At 43.4% G+C, this 20,531-nt stretch overlaps 2 protein-coding genes across 10 annotated transcripts; one reads left to right on the top strand and one right to left on the bottom strand.

Annotated features, from left to right (window-relative positions):
• Positions 1–235: 235 nt before the first annotated feature.
• On the bottom strand, positions 236–8,670 carry DNAJA1 (DnaJ heat shock protein family (Hsp40) member A1). Its single transcript, XM_021537113.4, has 8 exons — positions 8,411–8,670; positions 8,122–8,299; positions 6,952–7,056; positions 6,628–6,855; positions 5,163–5,277; positions 3,363–3,478; positions 2,696–2,796; positions 236–1,928 (listed from the first exon to the last, which is right to left on the bottom strand). Exons 1-8 carry the CDS (start codon positions 8,540–8,542, stop codon positions 1,710–1,712), a joined length of 1,194 nt encoding a protein of 397 aa, XP_021392788.1. The 5' UTR covers positions 8,543–8,670; the 3' UTR covers positions 236–1,709.
• A 194-nt stretch (positions 8,671–8,864) lies between these two features.
• APTX (aprataxin) lies at positions 8,865–19,997 on the top strand. 9 transcript variants are annotated; one of them, XM_085566851.1, is made up of 8 exons: positions 8,865–8,891; positions 10,346–10,482; positions 11,184–11,230; positions 12,657–12,968; positions 14,330–14,389; positions 17,540–17,766; positions 18,592–18,695; positions 19,573–19,997. In XM_085566851.1, exons 2-8 carry the CDS (start codon positions 10,353–10,355, stop codon positions 19,626–19,628), a joined length of 936 nt encoding a protein of 311 aa, XP_085422977.1. In that variant the 5' UTR covers positions 8,865–8,891; positions 10,346–10,352; the 3' UTR covers positions 19,629–19,997. The 9 variants fall into 9 exon arrangements, with proteins under 9 accessions (XP_085422977.1, XP_085422980.1, XP_031363176.2 ...); XM_085566854.1 differs by having other exon boundaries at positions 8,865–9,159; XM_031507316.3 differs by lacking the exon at positions 19,573–19,997 and adding an exon at positions 18,993–19,369.
• Positions 19,998–20,531: the final 534 nt, after the last annotated feature.

The raw sequence follows: 20,531 nt of genomic DNA, 5'->3' as shown, positions 1-20,531 counted from the left end.
ATCTAGCGGTTATGGAAAAAAAAACCCAAAAAACCAAAACCAAGGATGCTTGGTCCACTGAGCTAAAAAAGGTAGCTTATTTTACTCTTGCTTAAGTCTCAAGCCAGCTGTGCAGGAGTGAGCCCTAGCCAGAGGAAGATTACTTTGTTTCTCCCCTTGACTCAAGCCATCCTACTGGTGGAGCATAGGCACCTGCAGGTCACATTTTTCAGCTGATGAGCTCACTCAAGTAGAATTTGGAAAAACAGCCTACAGAATTTTATTTCTGTTGAGAAAGAAAACAGAAAAGTAGGTGAAACATGCAGGTGAAAGACCACAGTTCTGTAGGTACCTGAAAGGGACCACATTTGAGGTACAAAACTATGGTATGTCTTTATACAATAAAACTTATAATGGTTAGATAAACTAGAGATGTCTTTTTCTAAGAGCTTCCAGATATTCAAATTACAACACATGTACTGCCATGCAGCAGCTATTTAGATGACTTCTCCTTGTGACATTTTTGTTTCAAAGCAATATGAAAAGCATAAGCTCTGTCCCAAGCCAGATGGTTGAGCAAGACTAAACTACCACACTACAGGTTAAATCTGCATGTATCTTCTCAGCATATGAAAGGTTTTAAAGATTTTTCTGTGAATAGCTGTCTAAAAAGAAGAGGTTGGTGCTTTTGAACCAACATCTGGCCTAAGAAAAGAGGCGATGAACAATTTTGTAATTATATCAGAAACACTTCATCTACAATAATTAGAACATTCATACAGAAATTTAAGAGTCAGCTTGAAATAATGCACACAATACATTAATTTCAGAATATCCTAGATGCATTGGTTGGTTGTGTTCACTAGCCTTTTTTCCTCTGCAGGAGCACATATACCCAACTAAGAAGACTGCTCTCTACAACACACCAAGGGTATCTGATTTCAGTAATCACGGTGGAAATCAAGCTTCGCTTAGCAGCAGTCTGACTTTCCAAGCCACCTGCATGCTGACAAAGCCCACAGGATTTTATTAATACACAGTAGCCAAGGTAGCTCCAAGCAACCACTGGCTCCACAGGCAGTGTGACACAGGACCAAACAGGAGTCACCTATGAAACAAAGCAAGCTCCACATCTAGCTCTGGGGTCAGGACTAGTGCTGGCACAGGAAAGGACCTCATGTGGAATAGCGTGGAGAGCTTGGGGATAGCATTACATTAATGGGCCTATGAAGATCAACCACATCTGTGTCAGCCTCATCTACCAAGTGGGTGCATTAGTCAGGCCCTGCTTAACAAAACAGCACAAGCCCAAATATTATTATCCTAATTGGTACAAAACTTTACTACATCTTACCATGTATTATAAGTACTAGTGCATACTTCATTCACAGAGTATAAGATCTAGAATTCCTAAAAAGCACATCACAGAATCTTAGTTTAAGCCTGGGCAATTGCACACATACAGGAATTACAAGGTTTGGAATAAAAGACAAGCAGGTAAGGGAGTTTCCTGGACCAAGAGGCAGGGGTGAAGTGCAGTCAACTTCATTTCAGCTTGCAGCTTTATACAAATCGCAAAGTCAGTTTAATTACTTAGTTTATTTCTTTATGCTTTTAGAAATGACTATGGCTGGATAAAACAACACATAGCAAGTGATATCAAACTGCTTGTAGTCCTTCACTTATCCACTGCATACAAAACAAGCATCACAAGTTATTCACTGGCCCATTTATGATGTCTGGCACTGAACACCACCTCTAGGCTGATGCTCATCATCTTCATACACTTCTCCATTATAGAGGTGTTTTCGCTTTTGAGATGGATCGAAGTCCACTAATTCCACCTGTTCCATCTCCTCTGATTCTTCTATCTCCTGCCTTGTAGGTAGCAGTTTTTCAAGCAAGGACACCTTATCTGAGGAGAGGAAGCCACTCTCTGGGAAGATCACCTGAAATCAAGAACTAAGGTTACTCAAGTCTATCTGAACTGTTTTTTCATTAGGTCAGATAGACCTACAGGTTAAATATATGCCAAAGTCAGGTTTGTTGTCATAGATCACTTAAATTCAGAGCACAAAAAATTATCAGCATCACTAAGCTGTTTTTTAATGCCTGCATGAAGTTAGCTTCTAATTCTGTTAACTCAATCAACGCCTTTCCTCTTCCTCAGGCTGTCCTCTGGAATCAACCACAAGAGCAAAGTATGTATGTAATAGTGCACACAACTACATATTTTTATATATATATATATATAAACAAAATGTCAACATTAGAGATATGGTTAAATATATTCTAAGTTGTTGCAGACAGGGCCCACTACTATAGCTCCCAGGATTAGCTTCTCCCCAGAGAAGAAAATCAACACTTTCCAACCTACTCTTCTGCTCCCAGTGCAGAAGTCAAAAGTTACTCATGTATTCTTCCTACAGGACAATAGAAACTAAAGAATATGTCAAACAAATGGAAATTCAGAAGGTTGCTAAAGGAACTCCGCTGGTACCTAATGTACTTTGAGTACACAGCGTTCCGTAAGTTTTCTCTTTGTTCTGAACTGTAATTCTCATGGGCTGCATGTTCCCACCCTTGTAAAGAACAAATACCAAAACAAGATATCTGATTATTGCGTATCTCTTCTTGACTGAGGCAGTGCTTATTGGTTAAATTTTGGATAGATGTTCAGTCCTGAAATGCTGTGGAAGTGAGTTGATTCACTTACCCTGAATTCTATAATCAGACGTCCTTTTTCATATGGTCTGCGATAAATTGGCATACCTTCATTCAACACACACTTAATAGCCCCATGCTCAACAACCTGGCCTAAAAAACACAAACAAAAAAATAACCAAAAAAGGAAGGGAGCCATGCAAGCAACAGAATCAGCTTTAGTTATAATTCCCTTCAAGATTTAGGTAGCTTTCTACACTGTGGTTAGGCAGCAACGTCAACATGTAGTAGTCTAACAGGAACTTACTGCCTGGTAACAAACAAGTAGGAAAGTAGATTGATGTCTACATTACATTCCTATAAACCTTGTTATGCTTCCCAAAGGAAGCATACTTACAAATTTATTAAGTGCTCCATCGCTTCCAAGGCTGAAAAAGTGGTTTTCAGAGACCCACGGCATTCAATTCTCATGAGATATCCTCAGGATGCAAGTATGTCCATGAGGTAAGGTCTGTTACCATGTCACGCAAAGAGAAAGTTACTGCTGACTGCTATGCAAAAATCCTTTTTTAATATTCGTACTGCAAAGATGGGGGCAAAGAATTTGACACCAGCAAACATCCGTCTTACATCAAGATGGGGTGCTTCTGTTCCTTTAGATTTCCAGCTTACATTCACTGTATGCTAGAACTTCCAAGAGAAAGCAAACCAACTCTTACCAGGATGGGAGGTAATAATAATAGTTCTGTTATCCAGCGTTGTGATGGGCTTTTGAAAGCCACAAAGTGCTTCAACCAGCTGAATATCCATAGACAGAAGTAGATCTTCATCTCGTCTAAGGAAGACCCAATCAACAACAGTCACAGTGAGAGAGAAATAGTACAAGGATCATATCCAACTTCAATATTTAAAATCTGGAATTTACAATAAGCTGTAATTATAACAGAAACCCAGACAATTAATACATAAGGAGCTGCAAATATGAATGTAGCTCCTCAATTACTAGAATGATACCTGCTCAGATACATTATGATCCTGTCAAGCTTTCTAAAGTGTTACAAGTGTTTACTGAAAAGAAATAAATACTGTAAGGGCCACTTGCATCCAGTTTCACTTCACTGCTCCTTCCCAATTAAAAGAAAAAAATCTCAGCCTCATAAATACTGAAACTGTGACAATTAATTTGTTTCTTTGCATAGATAAATACCTTCTTAATTTCACTAGCTTGCACTATGGTGATCTGTTACACCCTGAAGATTTATTACGAGGGAAGTTAGCTAATTTTAGACTCTGATAGGAGAGGAGAAACATCCCACTTGTGTGAGAGCATGACCTCAGCATAACCCCACAAGACCAGTAATATCAAGGGTTACTGAAGGACACTAGAACTGAAGGCATTGGGCAGAAAAATAAACAAAAATAATCTAGCAGAATTGTGACTTCAGGTCTCAGGAAACCATGAGAACAGCTTGGCATAGCTGAATCAGTGTCTGGTTTCACTGGAAGTTAAGAAAAATCAGCTGAGTAAGCTCATCCAAAGCAAACAGAAATGATTCTTAACCTGTGAGCTCAGTGTTCCTTGGCATAGAATTCTGGCACCAGCTTCAAGAGCTCAGCACCATACATGATAGTCAGGCAGACCAGCTGCAGATTTCCCAAGAACCTTTGGCTCACCGTTCCTATTTACAAGCACAAGGTCAGTGCTAAGTGCTTTCTCTAAATCCACCATTTCCCTTGTAACTGCTCTGAGCAGCAGCAGTGAGACAACAAATGCAACACACTTCTGTGAGATCATCAATGGTGCTTTTAACTGGACTAAAATATACCAGACAGACTAATTCCATAAACAGTAACATGAAAGAGGGAGGCGTCCAACACTGAGCAGTATTGCCTGGGAACATGACATAGTTGAGGTATGGTCAGTGCTGCTTAAGTTACTTTTGCTTTCACAATAAAAACTAGACAGGACCGATTATCCTGCCCATAGCACTTGGGCAGGAAATGAAGTGTGGGAAACTGTTTGATCGCAATGGGGCACGCTATACCGAGTAAGTTTGTCCTAAGTAAGATACATGAACACGTGCACATGCTCCAAGTTTTCTGTGCCTTGAGGCCATGTAGATAACAGTGGACTACATTAAATGGCAATTTTCTGAGCTAAGTAATTGAAAGCAAGGAAACAAATATTCAAAACTACTAAAAATCTCATTATTTCAATGAGTTCTTAAAATTAAAAATTTGTAAACTCTTAACTGTAATTATTTTCGTTTGCTTTTTTAACCCTTCTGCTGCCAAAGCTTGCAAGAGATCACTTCATTCTATTAGAACACAAGTGGACAGACTAGTTGCACCAGAACTCACCTCAGCACTCCTCTGACCACCCAGACAAATTAATGGCTGAGTGACAGTCATGTGATCCTATCTCCTGACACTCCAGTACCTACAAGATGAGTGGTAACCAAGGAAGCATGTGGAAAAACATCACGGGAGATATCACAAGAGAATTCAAGCATCTTTACCTTGTAAATACAGAGTGGTCTTTCTGATCCAAGACAATAATAATATCCCCTGGTTCCAGACCTGGCTCTTGGTCCCCTTCACCATGGAATGTTATTTTCTGGCCATCCTTCATTCCTATTGTACAAAACAAAGAAACCATTTTCTTATTTTTAAGATAAAAGCAGCAACAACTAACACTTTTACAGGCATGAGCTGGTATCAAGATATCTCTGGATCTTTAAGTAAGAACATCAGGATCTTCCCTTGAAACTTTTTTTTAAAATCCATTCACTTATTTAACAGATCTTAGCAGTGCTAACATGAATGCAGTCTCAAAACCATCAGGTTTAACTGCACCGACAAAAGAGCTACCAACATAAAGTCCTAAAGGGAAATATAATCAAAACAGTTTTCATTATACACACAAGTACAAAAAGGAAATCAAACACTGTGTACAAACTTTATTTCAACAGCAGTTGACCAGTCAGCTTCTTCACTTTCATAAATATGTAGCGCATCTCCTTATGAAGAATGATCTGATTGCCTGCCAAGTCCAAGAAGCATTCCCTATGGACTGAAAACCTCCCATAAGAAACTTGTTTCACCCACACAAGAAATCGATTGAACAAAAATACTAGCTTTCTTATCCTACATAAATCTTTTCCCTTACTTCTATAAAAACATCCTTCTCATAAGACTTCCCTGTTCAAAATATCAGTAATACATCCCTTCTAGACCTTATATTTACTACCACTATGGATCTCCCCTACAAATTCAGGTGCTGCAGAAGCTCTGCTTACACATGTAACAGCTGCAGGCCATAATCACAAGCAAGACCGTTTAAGTCATGTACTTGTCAGCGTGCTCTGCCTTACAAGCTGCATTACTCCAGACTTCTCCCACCAGCTTTTGGGCAGCCCCCTCAACAGAGATGCATTTGTCATTCAATACCATTCCGTTCACCCATCACGTTGAGGGTTTGTGTATTGAGGTGCATTTTGCCAGGCAAGGAAGTGGTACCTGCATTGGGCAGCACTGTCAGGGCTGCGTAGTCAACAGAGCTTTAAGCATGAGAGCCTTAGCACTGTCTGTGCACCCTGCCACTATAGCAGACCTGGCTCCCCTTCACACTGAAACACAGCGGAAGTGATCAGTCTGCAGTTTTGCTGCACGCAGTGAAAATTGATTGTGTTACCTGATCACAAATTGGGCTTAGAGGGACCTGAAAAATAATTCACTTCTTACAATAACGCAGGTTTCAGAATTCATTCTTAGTTATGTGCCAGGCTTTAGAAGTGAACAGAGATAGTGGACCTTCCCTAGAAAATAAGTCTACTTTTGTAAGGCAGCAGTAAGCAATTTTACTGTGTATTCAGCACTATTACTCACAAAATCAACACCACATTTGCTAAAGCTTTTGTTTTAGTGCTGCAAAGTCAGTCAGTACATTCAAGTTCAATACTTCACCTCAGTAAGACACCTCACCTTTGTCAATGTGAACTTCCAGTATCTTCTTCTCTCGAACAATTTTTCTGCCATTGCAGCTCTTACACCGGTCCTTGGGGCTGATACGCTCCCCATGCCCCTGACACTCAATACACACAGACTGGATCTGCTGCACCATTCCTGGCCCAATCTGGTGAATTCTGATCTGCATGCCTGTTCCCCTACAATTAGGGCAGCATTCTACAGCACCTTTCTTACCACCACGACCTGAGAACAAAAAATGGAGTTAGGTGGTTATGTGCTACCAGAAAAAAATCCCCCAAAGCTTTAGAAACATCTCTTTAATTTCAGTTTCAACATTACCTTCACATTTGTCACAGATAATGTTTTTCTGCAGTGCAAGTTTCCTCATCGCACCATTGTACATATCTTCTAAACTTACTGACAACTGGTGGACTACGTTTTTACCTGTAAAAGAACAGAACTTAATTAAAGTTTAGAAGCTTGGTTGGCACATCTCCCTGCCAAGCCAAGATAAACTAAGTCTCTGGGCTTCAGTATCTTGTATCGATAGAGGTTTGTCTTGTTTTGCTTGTATTAGTCAAAAGCTTCTTCCCAGGTGCTGTCATATTAGGTAACAGTTGTCATGACTTTGACTTTGTTAAAGTCAGAAGAGACCTTCTGGAAAAGTACAAACAAGTATGAGCAACAGAACACACAGAACCTCAAACGTTTAAGTTTTATAATGCAGGACTCAGGTTTCAACAAAGTCACCAAAAAGATCTACAAACAAGGCAGAGACTCTGTTTGGAATCTCCATTTCAGCACTTCCTTCCTCTCACCAGGTGACCTTCTGGAAGCAAAAATAAGCAATTATATTTTTACCCTCAAGAACTCCTTAGCACTTCAGCTGCTGTAGGCCTAGTTTTGTAAATGATGCTGAGCTCTGGGTTATTACAAGTACTTTGACACTCTTAACATTTTGATACAAAACATTTTTTCTTCATCTTTTCAACAGATCTTCACTAAGAGGTGACAGGCTCAGCACTGCTCTTAACAGCTTTAAAGTTTTTCCCAGCGTGATTAAACTGGAGTTTAACTTCTGGGTAGCATTTTACCGCAGTTTCAACTTAATTCCACTGCACAGTGCAGGAACACAGAAAAATTTCACAGACTGAACTGGATCTTGATATCTGATTTAGATAGTTGCTTTTAGATACTACAGTTACAGTAACTTAATTAGTAAACCATTTTAAGCTACTTTACCCTTCCATTTCCTATTTTGTCTACTAGCAGCTGGGCTTACACTCAAGCTAAAAGTACTCCGAACACACCTGCTTTAGCGATTAACAGGGGACAGTGCACAGGGATACCCAACTACCACCACACCAACCAAGGGCCCTCCCTTGGTGTTTCAGGTGTTAAGGGACAAGAGTTTTCTCCAATTTTCAGATTAAGTCTATAATTTCTGTTTAAACTCCTACATCTAAGGCATTCCCCTCAGAGAATCTGATACCCTCGCCAACACGTTACCTCGCCTCTCCCTCTGCATCCTTCCTCCACCGCCGAAGAACATATCGAATATGTCCATGGGTGACCCGAAGCCGCCGCCGGAGCCACCCTCCTTGATAGCCTGTTCGCCTCCTTTGTCATAGAGCTCTCTCTTCTTCGGGTCCGACAGCACTTCGTAAGCTTGCGAGATCTGCTTGAACTGCAGAAAGAACAGCACCGGCACTCAGGCACCCGCGGCACCCCCGGCGGGCCTCCCGCCCGACCCCTCCCGCGCGGCCCCCCCCGCCCCGGCCCGTCCCGTCCCGCCGACCTTCTCGCCCTCATTGGGGTTCTTGTCCGGGTGGTACTTGAGTGCGAGCTTGCGGTAGGCCTTCTTCAGCTCCTCGGCGGATGCGTTGGGCTTCACGCCCAGCACGTCGTAGTAGGTGGTCTCCTTCACCATGGCGGTGGCGGCACGGGGGTCCCGGGGCGGCGGTCGCGGATCCCACTCCGCGCAGCTCCGATCCCGACTCTTCTGGAAAGTTCGGGCCGGGCCCGCAGCCCCGCCGCTTCAGCAGCCGGCCCCGCCCCGGAAGTCCTGCCCCGCCGCGCGCAGGGCCCGGGCGAGTGGCCCACCAATGGCTGCTCAGGAGGGGAAGGCGCTTGGCCAATCTGCGCCCGCCTCCGCCGCCGATCTGGAGCGCGGCCCCGCCCCGCCCCGCGTGGGCGGCGCCGTCCCTGCCCAGCGTCCGCCTCGCCTTGCGCCTGCGCCGTCGGCCGCTCCCGCCCTCGAAGGCTCTGAGTAGCACCGGGTACGCAGCGCCGGCCCGGCCGTCGCCTTCCGGCAACGCTCCGCGCCTTACCCCCCTCACCCTACGCAGACTTGGCTCCGCCGCCGCAAGGCCGGCCGGCACTGCCCCTTTGTGAGGGCCCAGCGCCCACCCCCGGGTGCGCGGGCCCAGTGCGCCTGCGCGGAGCTACGCGCCGCGGCGGGCGCCTCCCTCTAGTCACGTGGGAGACACGCTGCCACAGCTGATTGGCTGCAGTGGCGGCTGCGGCGGCGCGAACATCACGCGCGCGGTAAGGGGGAGGGGTCGGTCAGGCGTTGCCATGGGAACGGGGCCCACGGGGATGGGCGTGTTCCCGTGGGGATGGGCGTGTGCCGTGGGGATGGGCATGTTCCCGTGGGGATGGGCGTGTGCCGTGGGGATGGATGGGCGTGTGCCGTGGGGATGGGCGTGTGCCGTGGGGATGGGTGTGTGCCGTGGGGATGGGCGTGTTCCCGTGGGGATGGGTGTGTGCCGTGGGGATGGATGGGTGTGTGCCGTGGGGATGGGTGTGTGCCGTGGGGATGGGCGTGTGCCGTGGGGATGGGCGTGTTCCCGTGGGGATGGGTGTGTGCCGTGGGGATGGGCGTGTTCCCGTGGGGATGGGTGTGTGCCGTGGGGATGGGCATGTTCCCGTGGGGATGGGTGTGTGCCGTGGGGATGGGCATGTTCCCGTGGGGATGGGTGTGTGCCGTGGGGATGGATGGGTGTGTGCCGTGGGGATGGATGGGTGTGTGCCGTGGGGATGGGCGTGTGCCGTGGGGATGGATGGGTGTGTGCCGTGGGGATGGGTGTGTGCCGTGGGGATGGACGTGTGCCGTGGGGATGGGTGTGTGCCGTGGGGATGGACGTGTGCCGTGGGGATGGGTGTGTGGCATGCCAGCGTTAGACTGGGGACCGAGCCTTGCTTTCCGCAGGCATGAGCTCTCCAGTGCAGAGCTCATGAGGGATCTTTACCAGGGTCAAACTGATGTAAGCTTGAAGGTTACATGGCATGGTCCGTGTGCTGACTGTTGCTGGATGAAGCTGTCACAACTCTCTCATCATGTGTTGTCTTCTGCTGCTCTCTCTTATTTTGGTTGTTAAATTAATCTCTTCGGTGAACTCTGATTCAGTGGGAAACAAAGTGACGTTTTTTGTGGTTAGGCTCTTCTGTCAGATGGAACTGTCAATAAAATTGATTTTTCCTATATATGGTTCACAGATGTGAGAATGTATGGTAGTGTAGGAAGGAAAACAGTATTGCCCTTTCAAACAGCAACCTGCTCTTGGATTATGCAAGTGCTGGTGACATGGTTTGCTTTGCATTTCAGAAACTTGAACCAAGTTAATAGAATTGGCTAACCTAATGGTAGCAGAATTCATGGACCATGTTCCACAGCAAGGTAGCCCATCAGAAAGTGGCGTGTTGGTAACACACTGTTTATTTTGCTCTATAGCACAGTGATGCGTATGTGCTGGCTTGTGAGCAAAGAGAAATGCACTCAGCGGGTGAAACTGCCACACTTGGAACCTGTGGTAATTGGGCGTGGCCCAGAGACTGGGATAACAGATAAGAAGTGTTCACGTCAGCAAGGTAAGGTGATTTAGCTCAAATCCTGCTTTCCACGTGCAGCAGCAACTGAGCGTGCCTTGTTCCTCTGTGTGTTCTGCAGTGTTGCCTGCTTCTTGAAGTCATCAAGCCTTTTTAATAAGCACTTATGGGGATCTCTGGGGCCTACAAAATCAGAGACAGGACGTCCGCCTCCACATACAAAAGCTTTTTGTGAGTTCCCAGGCCCACAATTGTGTTTCACTGCTCACTTCATGAGCAGCACTTCTTCTCCCTAGTATTCCACCAACTGATTTTTAGCATAATTATTATTTAATATGTAAAATAATGTGATCTTGGAGAATATATGAAAATACCTATCACTTATTTAATACTGCACATCTTCCCTGTGTTATATTCTGTGCCTCTGGACACAGTCTTGCTCTATGCCTTATTGTCCCAGTGGGCTGGTTAGAATGTCAAGCATATGTATAAATATCAACAGAATCCACCTTTGTTCCAAAGTAATTCCACCCTTGGCTCAGTGTATGGGTTGACTCTGTTTTACCTGTGGTATGAGAAGAGGTATGAAGAGATGAGGCAGAAATATTCTTGGCATGCATTCACAAAGATTAGCTCCAGAAAGATATGGCTCTTCAAAAAGAGGAGTGTTTTCTGGACTGGGTGGTTCAGCAGAGTTCTTTTTATTTACATGGTTTTGTGACACTTTGTTCTTTCTTTTCCAGTTCAGTTAAAAGCAGACTGTAACAAGGGTTATGTCACAGTTAAACAGGTATGTTTTTATGCATGGATCTCCAATATTTCTGGTACTGGGACAGTTGTACTTAACTCCACAACTGCTCCAAGTGGTGATTCTAATCACGGTGTCTGAGGGACCTGAAGTTTTCTTATCACCAAGAGAAGTTACAGCAAGTGTATTTTCTTATTTGTGCACCTCAGTGAGAGGTTGCACTATTCATTCCAGATACATTCCAGTCTAACACAGCCAGATTTGTAGCATCAGGGAATGCTGTTGTGAGTACTCAATCAGTTCTGTTGGGTGCTGCATTTGAGAGACTTTGGACTTCTTCTACTAAACTTGCTTATCTTTTTCCTGAGCCTTAAACTTCATAAGCTGAGGCAGCCCTTTGTTTAAGGTTGAAGTTCTTGTGTTAATGGGACTATGCAGTTGTAGAACATTTTTATTGGTGGACTGATAGGGCCAGAGATGTGGTTACTTATAGGAAGGGATGGGATGTAAGACAGCCCTGCAGGAATGTTACCAGATGGATGGAGGCAGGCCTATTCCCTCACACTTTACAAAACCCAGTCTCTGAGAGAATAGGAAGGGAAAGGTCTCTGGTACTGCTGCTTGTGTGTGTGAAGAGTTGCTCCCCAGGTGAGAGATGTGTGGCACAAGGTTCCAGTGATCAGTTGTTTGATACTTTATTCACTGATGGGAAGCATCCTTGACTTGAGGGAAACTGCATAGCTGTAGACTAAAGAGATCCTGGCTGGAATCAGGTGTGTGCTTCATTGCAGTGAATTCCAAGTGAGAGGTATAGTACTGTCTTGTGAAGCATGCAGGTATGGCAGTGACAAAGCTAGCAAAAACTCTGAGTTCATCAGTCACAGAAGAGAGCTGATTTCCTAAAACCCGTTTTGTGCATATACATTAACCAAAAGCATTTTGCTGAAGACTCCTAATTTTTGTAAGGTCACCTACATGATGATGCAAAATCCATCTGTCAAGCAATCTCTGTAGGTTGCCTACAACACAGTTTGATTGCACAAAAATAATTTGCTAAAACTACAGTTGCTCTTCAGAAATAGTTGCTGTTGTTACTTCATGTAACAGTTGTTACAGTTGTTACATGTAACAGTTGTAACTAGTTGTTTCATAGGTGTCTAATTTGTGAGGGAAGTGCAGCACAAGTGATGCTGTAACTGTGTAGCTGCTGCAGACCCAGGCTCCTTCTGATGGCAGGCCCTGAGGTTGTGTGCTGACAGCTGTGACTGCAAGACTGGGACAGAAACAGACGTCCACAGTGCTTCACTGCCTGGTTGGCTAAAGTGGGTTGATGTGGGCAGGCTGGGCGATGAATGCAGAATGCATTTGCTTTCTAGGATAATGGTATTCCAGGAGAACTGAGCAGAAGTTGGCGATTCCACTTACAACATAATTTTCTACTATTTTTTCCTTTTCCTGTCTACCAAAGATAGGGGTCAACCCAACTAGTGTTGATCTTGTGAATATTGGCAAGGATGAAGTGGTAAAAATGAAGCCAGGCCAAGTTCTGCATATTGTAAATAATCTTTACCCCTATGTGGTGGAATTTGCCGAAGAGTCTGGGAAAACTGTTTCAAAAGCAGACAAGATGCCACATGAGGACTCCTGTGAGAATGATGATATAGAGCTTGTGCCCAGAAAAACAATGAAGTTGGAGGTGGTGGATACACAAGGCAGTTCTACAAATCCAAAGCTAAGCAATACCAAAGTATCTACACATGAAGGAGCTTTGAGCCAAAAGGCAAGTGTGCTGGTGTTAATTCTTGTGCTGTTTCTCCTGGGGTTGTCGCCTCCATGGGGAGACATTGTCTTTTGCTTTTGTCCATTCTGCTGGTGGCAGGCATCTCTGGTGAACACAGGTCCTCAAAGTATAAAGATCCTGACATCACCTACACCCTGGGAAAGTCACTTAGGACCCATTCTAACCTGACCTGAAGGTTAGGTGTGTGTGTGTGAGGGGGCTTCCCTGTAGCAAGTGAGGATTTAATCTCTGGTTTTGGCTGCAGTTTCTGCTAGAAGGACTGTCCACGTGAGCTCCACTTAGCTGCAGTCACCCAAGGACACTGTCCTGGCTCTTGAGTGGTTATCTAAAAGCAAGTGCACAGAGAACTGAACAATGTGAGCCTTTCGTTTTTAAGATTTATTTATTTGTAATTGCATGGGGCTTTTTTCTCCTCCTTATTTGTTCACTTCATATGGCAGAACCATGGTTATATTAGTGAATGTTAGCAGCCAGAATCTTTGAAAGGGAGTTTTTAGCCCTGTGACCATGGACAAAATAAAAGTCCTTAATGCATTTGGAACTATTGCAGTGCTGGAGGAGAAGGCACATAAATGACCCCTTAAGACAAAATTTTATTCTCAGGTTGCTGGAGTTAACTATTTATTTAATTTGTGGACTTGAGGAGTTATATTAGGGTTAGATTTGTGGTGGAATGAGCAGGGAGATGACAACTTACACTGTTTCCCTGCCAGCACTATAATAAGGTTTGAACATATTCCTTTGTAAGAATATGAATATCATTACTGTTCTGAATAGTGAAAACATCTGTTTTGAAAAAGGTGCACTCAAGACAGACCTATTAGGTGTTCAGTAACCAGTTAAGAAATAGCTTGTGTTGCCTTGATCTTCCTGTGCCTTTATTATTTTAGCCACTGGACAATATAAAAAAATAAATACATCTAAGAATAAGGCCACACACTGCAACTACTTTGTTCTTTGCAGAGCAGTATGGGATAGGAGAGTTAATGGACATCTTTGTTCTTTCTTTGGTTATTGTGATCCCTGAAGTGGAGGGCCTTGTGCCATGACACGTGCAGGCAAATTATTAAGCACATTTATATCTCCCTGTTGTTGAATTTCCAGTGTTTGGAAGATTGAACTTTACATCTTCACAGTATCTTGTTAAAAGTTTTCAACAGTAGCTTTTTGGGGGCAGTTGGAGAGGTATGTTGGAATTTTATAGAAGGGAAATAATTGTGCTGTCATTAAGCTGTTATTGTACTGCTGTCTACAAATAAATATTCTTTTCTGAATCCTTTGAAGTATATAATTGGATGCTGAATGGTCTTATAATTTATTTTTCCAATTCTGTGGTATAGGAACATTTAGGACACTGGAGTCAGGGTCTAAAGAGCTCCATGCAAGATCCAAAAATGCAGGTGAGACTTGTACTTTACAGTGGATCCTGTCTAGCAAAGCTAAATGAGCTTACTTTCTTATTCTTTTTCCTTCTGCAATTAGCTTTAACAATCTGGGTAATCAGTGGAGTCCTGCATAAGGGCTGAAATGTACTTGGATCTCTCTCTGTGGTAACATTAGCTTGTGAGTCTCTCCTTTACTAACTTTGCAGATTCTTATTGTGTTAGTTATCTTTGAGATCTCTGTACTGTGAGATTTGGCCAACAGATTTCAAAAAGGTTGAAGGGAGAGCAGGCAAGCCATGCAGTTGCTTTGTTTCCTCAGGGAAACCAACTGAAGTGGAGGTATCATTTGAAGCTGAGTGAGCCACAGAGGTTCCCATTCTGCAGCAGTCAGTGCTGTCTGATTTCTTAGTGCAGTTTCCTGGTTTCCAGCAAATTCTTAACTTTTACACTTTTATGTCAGCTGACAGATCTAACCCCTGGCCTCACTGGGCCCCTTCAGGTGATGATCCCCATTAGGCTGAAGATAATTAAGAGTGACACAAGAACAGATGAGAGACAAAATTGCAAGAGGAGAAAAAAGGAGCTTTAATACATAGGATTCTCTGGTTTATATAGACTGATACGATAAATTCTACTTGATTGGCTAGTTAATGAAAACAACTTTCTCACACACCGTCCTTGAGAAGAACAGAAAAACACAGTGGAAAAACACCACCTGCAGATTGTTTATACTAACAAGTTCTCACATTCCTACTACTCCCTAAAAATTCTCACAAGCCACTGTGAGAAACGATTGCCATTTCTCTCTCCCTGACCAGGCTGTCATCCACAATAGTGTGTGTTGAGTTGGAAGGGACCCATCAGGATCATTGAATCTCAGCCCTCACAGGAAATCACCAGAAATCACACCATGTACCTGAAAACGCTTCTTGAACTCGGACAGACCTGGTGCCATGAGGCCTTCTCTGGGGGGAATGTTCCAGTGCCCAAACACCCTCTGGGTGAAGAACCTTTCCCTGATATCCAGCCTAAACCTCCCCTGACTCAGCTTCAGGCCATTTCCTAAAGTTCTGTCACAAGTCACCAGAGAGAAGAGATCAGCCTGCCGCTCTTCTCCTCACAAGGAAGGTGGAGCTGCAGTGAGTTCTCCCCTCAGTCTCCTCCAGGCTGAACAGACCAAGTACCGCAGCCACTCCTCATATGGCTTCCTTTCAAGGCCCTTGACCATCTTCTTAGCTCTTCTTTGGACATTTTCTAAGAGCTTTAAGTCTCCTATTGTGTCACCCAAAACTGCCCCCAGCACTTGAGCTGAGGCTGCCCCAGTGCAGAGCAGAGCAGGACAATCCCCTCCCTTGCCTGGCTGTAATGCTTTGCCTGATGCACCCCAGGACACGGGTGGCCCTCCTGGATGCCAGGGCACTGCTGACTCGTGTTCAGCTTGCCACTGACCAGGACCCTCAGGTCCCATTCCATGGAGCTACTCTCCAGTCTTTTGCTCCCCAGTCTCTCTGCATGTCCAGGGTTGCCCTGTCCAAGATGCAGAATTGAGCACTTGAACTTGTTAAACTTCTGCCCAGCCCTCTAATTTGTTCAGGTTTTTCTGCAGGGCCTTCCTGCCTTCAAGGGAGTTGACAGTTTCTCCCAATTTGGTGTCATTGACAAACTTGCTTTCTATTCCTTCCAGTCCTATGTTCAGGTCATTTATTAAAATTTTGAAGAGCACAGGTCTGAGGATGGAGCCCTGTGGAACCCCACCAGTGACAGGTCACCAGTCTGAGGTCAATCCATTCACTGTAACCCTTTGTGCCCAACCTGTGAACCAGTTCCTTGCTTAGCTGATAACTAAACAGAAGCTCCTATTTCTCGATTGATTTTTTTTTTAATACAAGCATGAAACGTTGAACTGCATAGATTTACAGGAGAACTGCATGCCCGTTGTCCTATAATTGCCAGCACTTTCAAATGAGTCTATGTATAGGGGATGATAAAACCATGGAAATTCTTCCATACTTCTTAAACATGAAACTTAATTCTTATCCCTGAAGCAGAATGCTATATACTTACCAAAACAGGGGTTTCTTGACCCAAAATGTAAGCAGGTTTTAAAACTGTTCTTTTAATGTTAGACACAAATAACTGTTTGTTTATTAGTTGTAGTTTCAATCTGAATACACAAACAATAGAACTCTTATTTTTTCTTTTTAATCAAATATTAAATGGAAATATTTCTTTTTTCTGAAAAAGCTTGAACATGATCCTGTTCCTACTGGCAGCAGGAGCAGATACTAGTATGCTGCTAAGGAGTCAGTCCTATGATTTGTGTATTCATAGATCTTTTTTCTTGTAGAGTAAGACTGATCTGTATATAAACATACAAGAATAATCAGCAAAGGTGACATCATCCATCTCTTATCAGCCAGTGCACTGCTAAGACACCAGAGACACAATACACTGACTGATGGCTTTTTATTGCTGGATTCTTCCCACTGTTGTCCACAAGCTTCCCAACCATTTCTCTTCCTCGGCTGCGCTGAATTGTTGTAGAAGGCAAAACAAAATAAAAACAGGAAGAAGGACATGATAGACAGGAATCTGTTCTCCTTCTTGTGAGTGATCTTACAAAGCAGCATACTGGGTAGGACAAACTGAAATAGTAACTTGAATATTTTTATCTTAATAATGCTGGTGGAGGTCCACAGCACACTGCTGGTAGCACATCTGAGATGGGTGCTTCACTCTGGAAATCTGCAACCTACCTAGTGCATTCTGACATACTCTGTATTTAGCACACTGGTTTTGTTTATGACTACAGAGCTTGAACATAGCCTGATGGAAGTGGCGTTCCCTAGGCCTCACTGCTATCTCAGTCCAGGTGATTTTGAAGAGTTCATATACCCCTGTAGTTATAGTTAACTTACTGCAAAGTAAGATTAGAAAGCTTTTGCCTTATAATAAAGTATATGAAAAAGGATGCTGGAACACCTCTCCATAGGTGCCTAATATATGTTATGGAAGAGGGTACTTATCCTGGAGCAGCTGAATTCCAGCAAGTTTTCATTGGATAGCATCTCTCCATACTTATAGGAATAATATATTTAACTTTCAGTCAGAAAGTAATCTAGTTATTTAATCAGAAAGTAATCTAGTTATTTCATTTTTTGCAAGGTTTACAAAGATGAAAAGACCGTAGTCATTAAGGATAAATTTCCCAAAGCGCGTTACCACTGGCTTATCTTACCATGGGACCCTATTTCAAGCCTGAAGTCAGTCACCAGGGACCACCTTGAACTCCTGGAACATATGCATGCCATTGGGCAAAAAATGATTGAACAGTGCCCTGCCAGAGACAGCCTTGAATTCAGACTGGGTTACCATGCTATCCCCAGCATGAGGTAAGACCTAGAGGAGTCATATGGTGGACATGCTGTTCTTCCAGTTACACAGATTTGGGGCTAAATCCATGAGGAGATTTAGCATTGCTAGAGAACCAGCAATCCTCCTCAACACTACAGACAGCTTGGTGTGCAGTCCTTTTCCCCACACTACTGTGTAGATCCTGATGCATGGCCATCTTGGGCATGGGGGGGAATGCCTTCTCTAGCAGAGGTTGGTGCCTGGGGCTATGGATGCCTTTGGTCCAGCCCCAGGCATTGAGTGACAGAAGCATTGCTGCCATTGCTGGGGGCATCCCGTTCCCAGGCCACCAGCACACCAGCATGAGATTAGAGACTGACTTGTAGACCTGTCAAGTCCTGCCTAATACTGAGCAAGGATTTGAATCTTGTGTCCAAGTCCACACCTTAGAGTGTCCAAATGTCTGTGGATACTGCAGTCAGTTGTTCTCCAGTTCTTGAATGAAGCTTTTGAGCACTGATCAAGTCCCATTCACTTACTCTAGAAATAATAAAACTTTGGTTTATTATTAAACCTTTACTATACCTGTGGTTTGCTAACACTACTGTCTCTGCTTTTTTGGAAACTAGCAGGAATATAAACTGCAGTGAGGGACCAATGGAATATAATGGACTAGTGACCCTGACTGTTTATAAGTGAAATGCTTGACAAGAGACAGTGCTTCCAGAACAGACTCTTGTTTCTTGTTACAGGGTCAGGACTGACCCACAAGGCTGGCACCCTGCTGAATCGTGTTTGCAACTGATAAAACTGCAAAACAACTTTGACTTTTTTTTCTCATATCTATGTTATATTTTTTTCAGTCACCTACATTTGCATGTAATCAGCCAGGATTTTGATTCTCCGGCCCTGAAAACCAAAAAGCACTGGAATTCTTTTACTACAGACTACTTCTTAAACTCTCAAGGTAATGATTAGAGAAAGTATTTCATAACACATAATCCTGCTTGCAGGTTCTGTTTTGGGCTTTTCTTCCAAACAAATGTGCAAGTTGTACATTTTATTGCAGTAAGTGAAAGGTATTATTTAGTTTAAGATACTGGGGAGTAGCACCGAGTAAAAGTCAACAAATTTTGTGGCTGGTTTAAATTAGAATGCAGCAATGACATGTGCATGCAAACAAATGCACCGAGATTGCGGTGTCATGTGTTTCATGATGCTACGTGGTCTCAATACCTATGGTATTTTTTATTTTTATCCCCAGATGTCATAGAGATGGTAAGAAGCAAGGGAAAAGTGATGGTGAAAGACCATACCTCTGAACTTCTCAAACTTCCCCTCAGATGCCATTGCTGTAAACAACAGTTGTCCACAATCCCACAGTTAAAGGAACATCTTCAGAAACATTGGCCAAAATGATTTTGCAAAAAATCATCTTTCAATCTGTCTTCTGATTTCAACACAAAGACCACAAAATGTTAATGGAAATGTATGTTTATTAACTAGAATGACAAATGTAACTTGGGGAAAAAAGTGGCTTGGAAACAGCAGCATACTAATTTAGTAATAGCTTCAACAAAAACCTAAGCCCTCTTCTTCTTTCCTACTAAAAATATAAATAAAGTGACTTCTGAAATGGAAGCTTTTTTGATTGCAGTTTTATTGTGGTACAGCCACACTAATCTGTAAGTGAACTGAAGTCTGGGAGAAGTGCTTTGTTTGGAAGCTGAACTGAGCCCTGATGTAGGTTTCTACTGAAAAAGGAAAGAAACAATGATTTGGAGGTCTTTCTCTTGACATTTTCTGCCTACCACTGAAGTTCCTCCTACGTGTTAATGTTGCAGGCACTGGTGTGGCTGACAGAATGTACTGTCAGTGCAGAGGAAGGAGCAGCAGCTGATCACCCCTACTTTGCTGTGCCACTGAAAGGCTTGACAGTTCAGTGCTGCTCAGCTAAGGGACGGCCACTGCCCAGGCTCTAAGTGGACCAAAAATCTCTTTCGGGTACAAGAATGTATTTAAACATTTTTTTTGTGAAATATATTTGTAATACACAATTACAAGCTTTCCTGCTTCCCAGAGTAATAAAACTATCAAGGTGTGCAGTTGCTTGTCTGCATATGCTAAAGTTGGTACAGAAATTATTTGGTTTAATCTCACGCTATTTCTCCACTCAGGATTTTAGTGAGCCTCTAATAATTTGATTGTTGTCAAGATGTGAACTTCCAGAAGCAGCAGGATGGTACTAATAAAAAATCTCTTCAGTCCGGATCTGGTTTGTACAGTTCATCTTTCAATTTAAGCTCAGCTTTAAGACACTCTCTGGGTGAAATGGCTTTCAGTAAGAGTGCACAGAGCAAAATGCTGCTAACAGTAACACATTCTGTGGGGAGAGGGTGTCCTCTTCTTCTGTTTCCCCCTGCAGCAGCATGTTGCTGTACCCACTCAAATGGGGCAAATAAGAAGTTGATGTTGTTGGAAAAGAATAAAGATGTTGCTGTTGTAAAGTTGTCCCTAAAAATATGTTCTTTCAACCTGGTATGCAAGAAGCTGATCCACAGAAGATCATGTTTATTTCATGCTTATGCAGAGATGGGTGCTGGGTGGTGAATCCACAGAGCTAGCACAACCAGTTCTAGCTAAGCAGTAGAGCTAAAATATTTTCAAAATATCTAAGTCTGCACTTACCTAATGTCGAAATAACTGCCTACTCAATAACTATTGGACAATCTTCTGCTTGCTTCAACTTAAAGGTACAATATGTTTTGAGTTTATTGTGCGTGTTCAGTAGGTAGGATTCTTC

This window comes from Lonchura striata, chromosome Z, assembly GCF_050655825.1.
Source record: "Lonchura striata isolate lonStrDom1 chromosome Z, ASM5065582v1, whole genome shotgun sequence".
NCBI lineage: Eukaryota > Metazoa > Chordata > Aves > Passeriformes > Estrildidae > Lonchura > Lonchura striata.
Note: the sequence above shows the minus strand (reverse complement) of the source record. Positions and strands in the feature narration are given on the sequence as shown.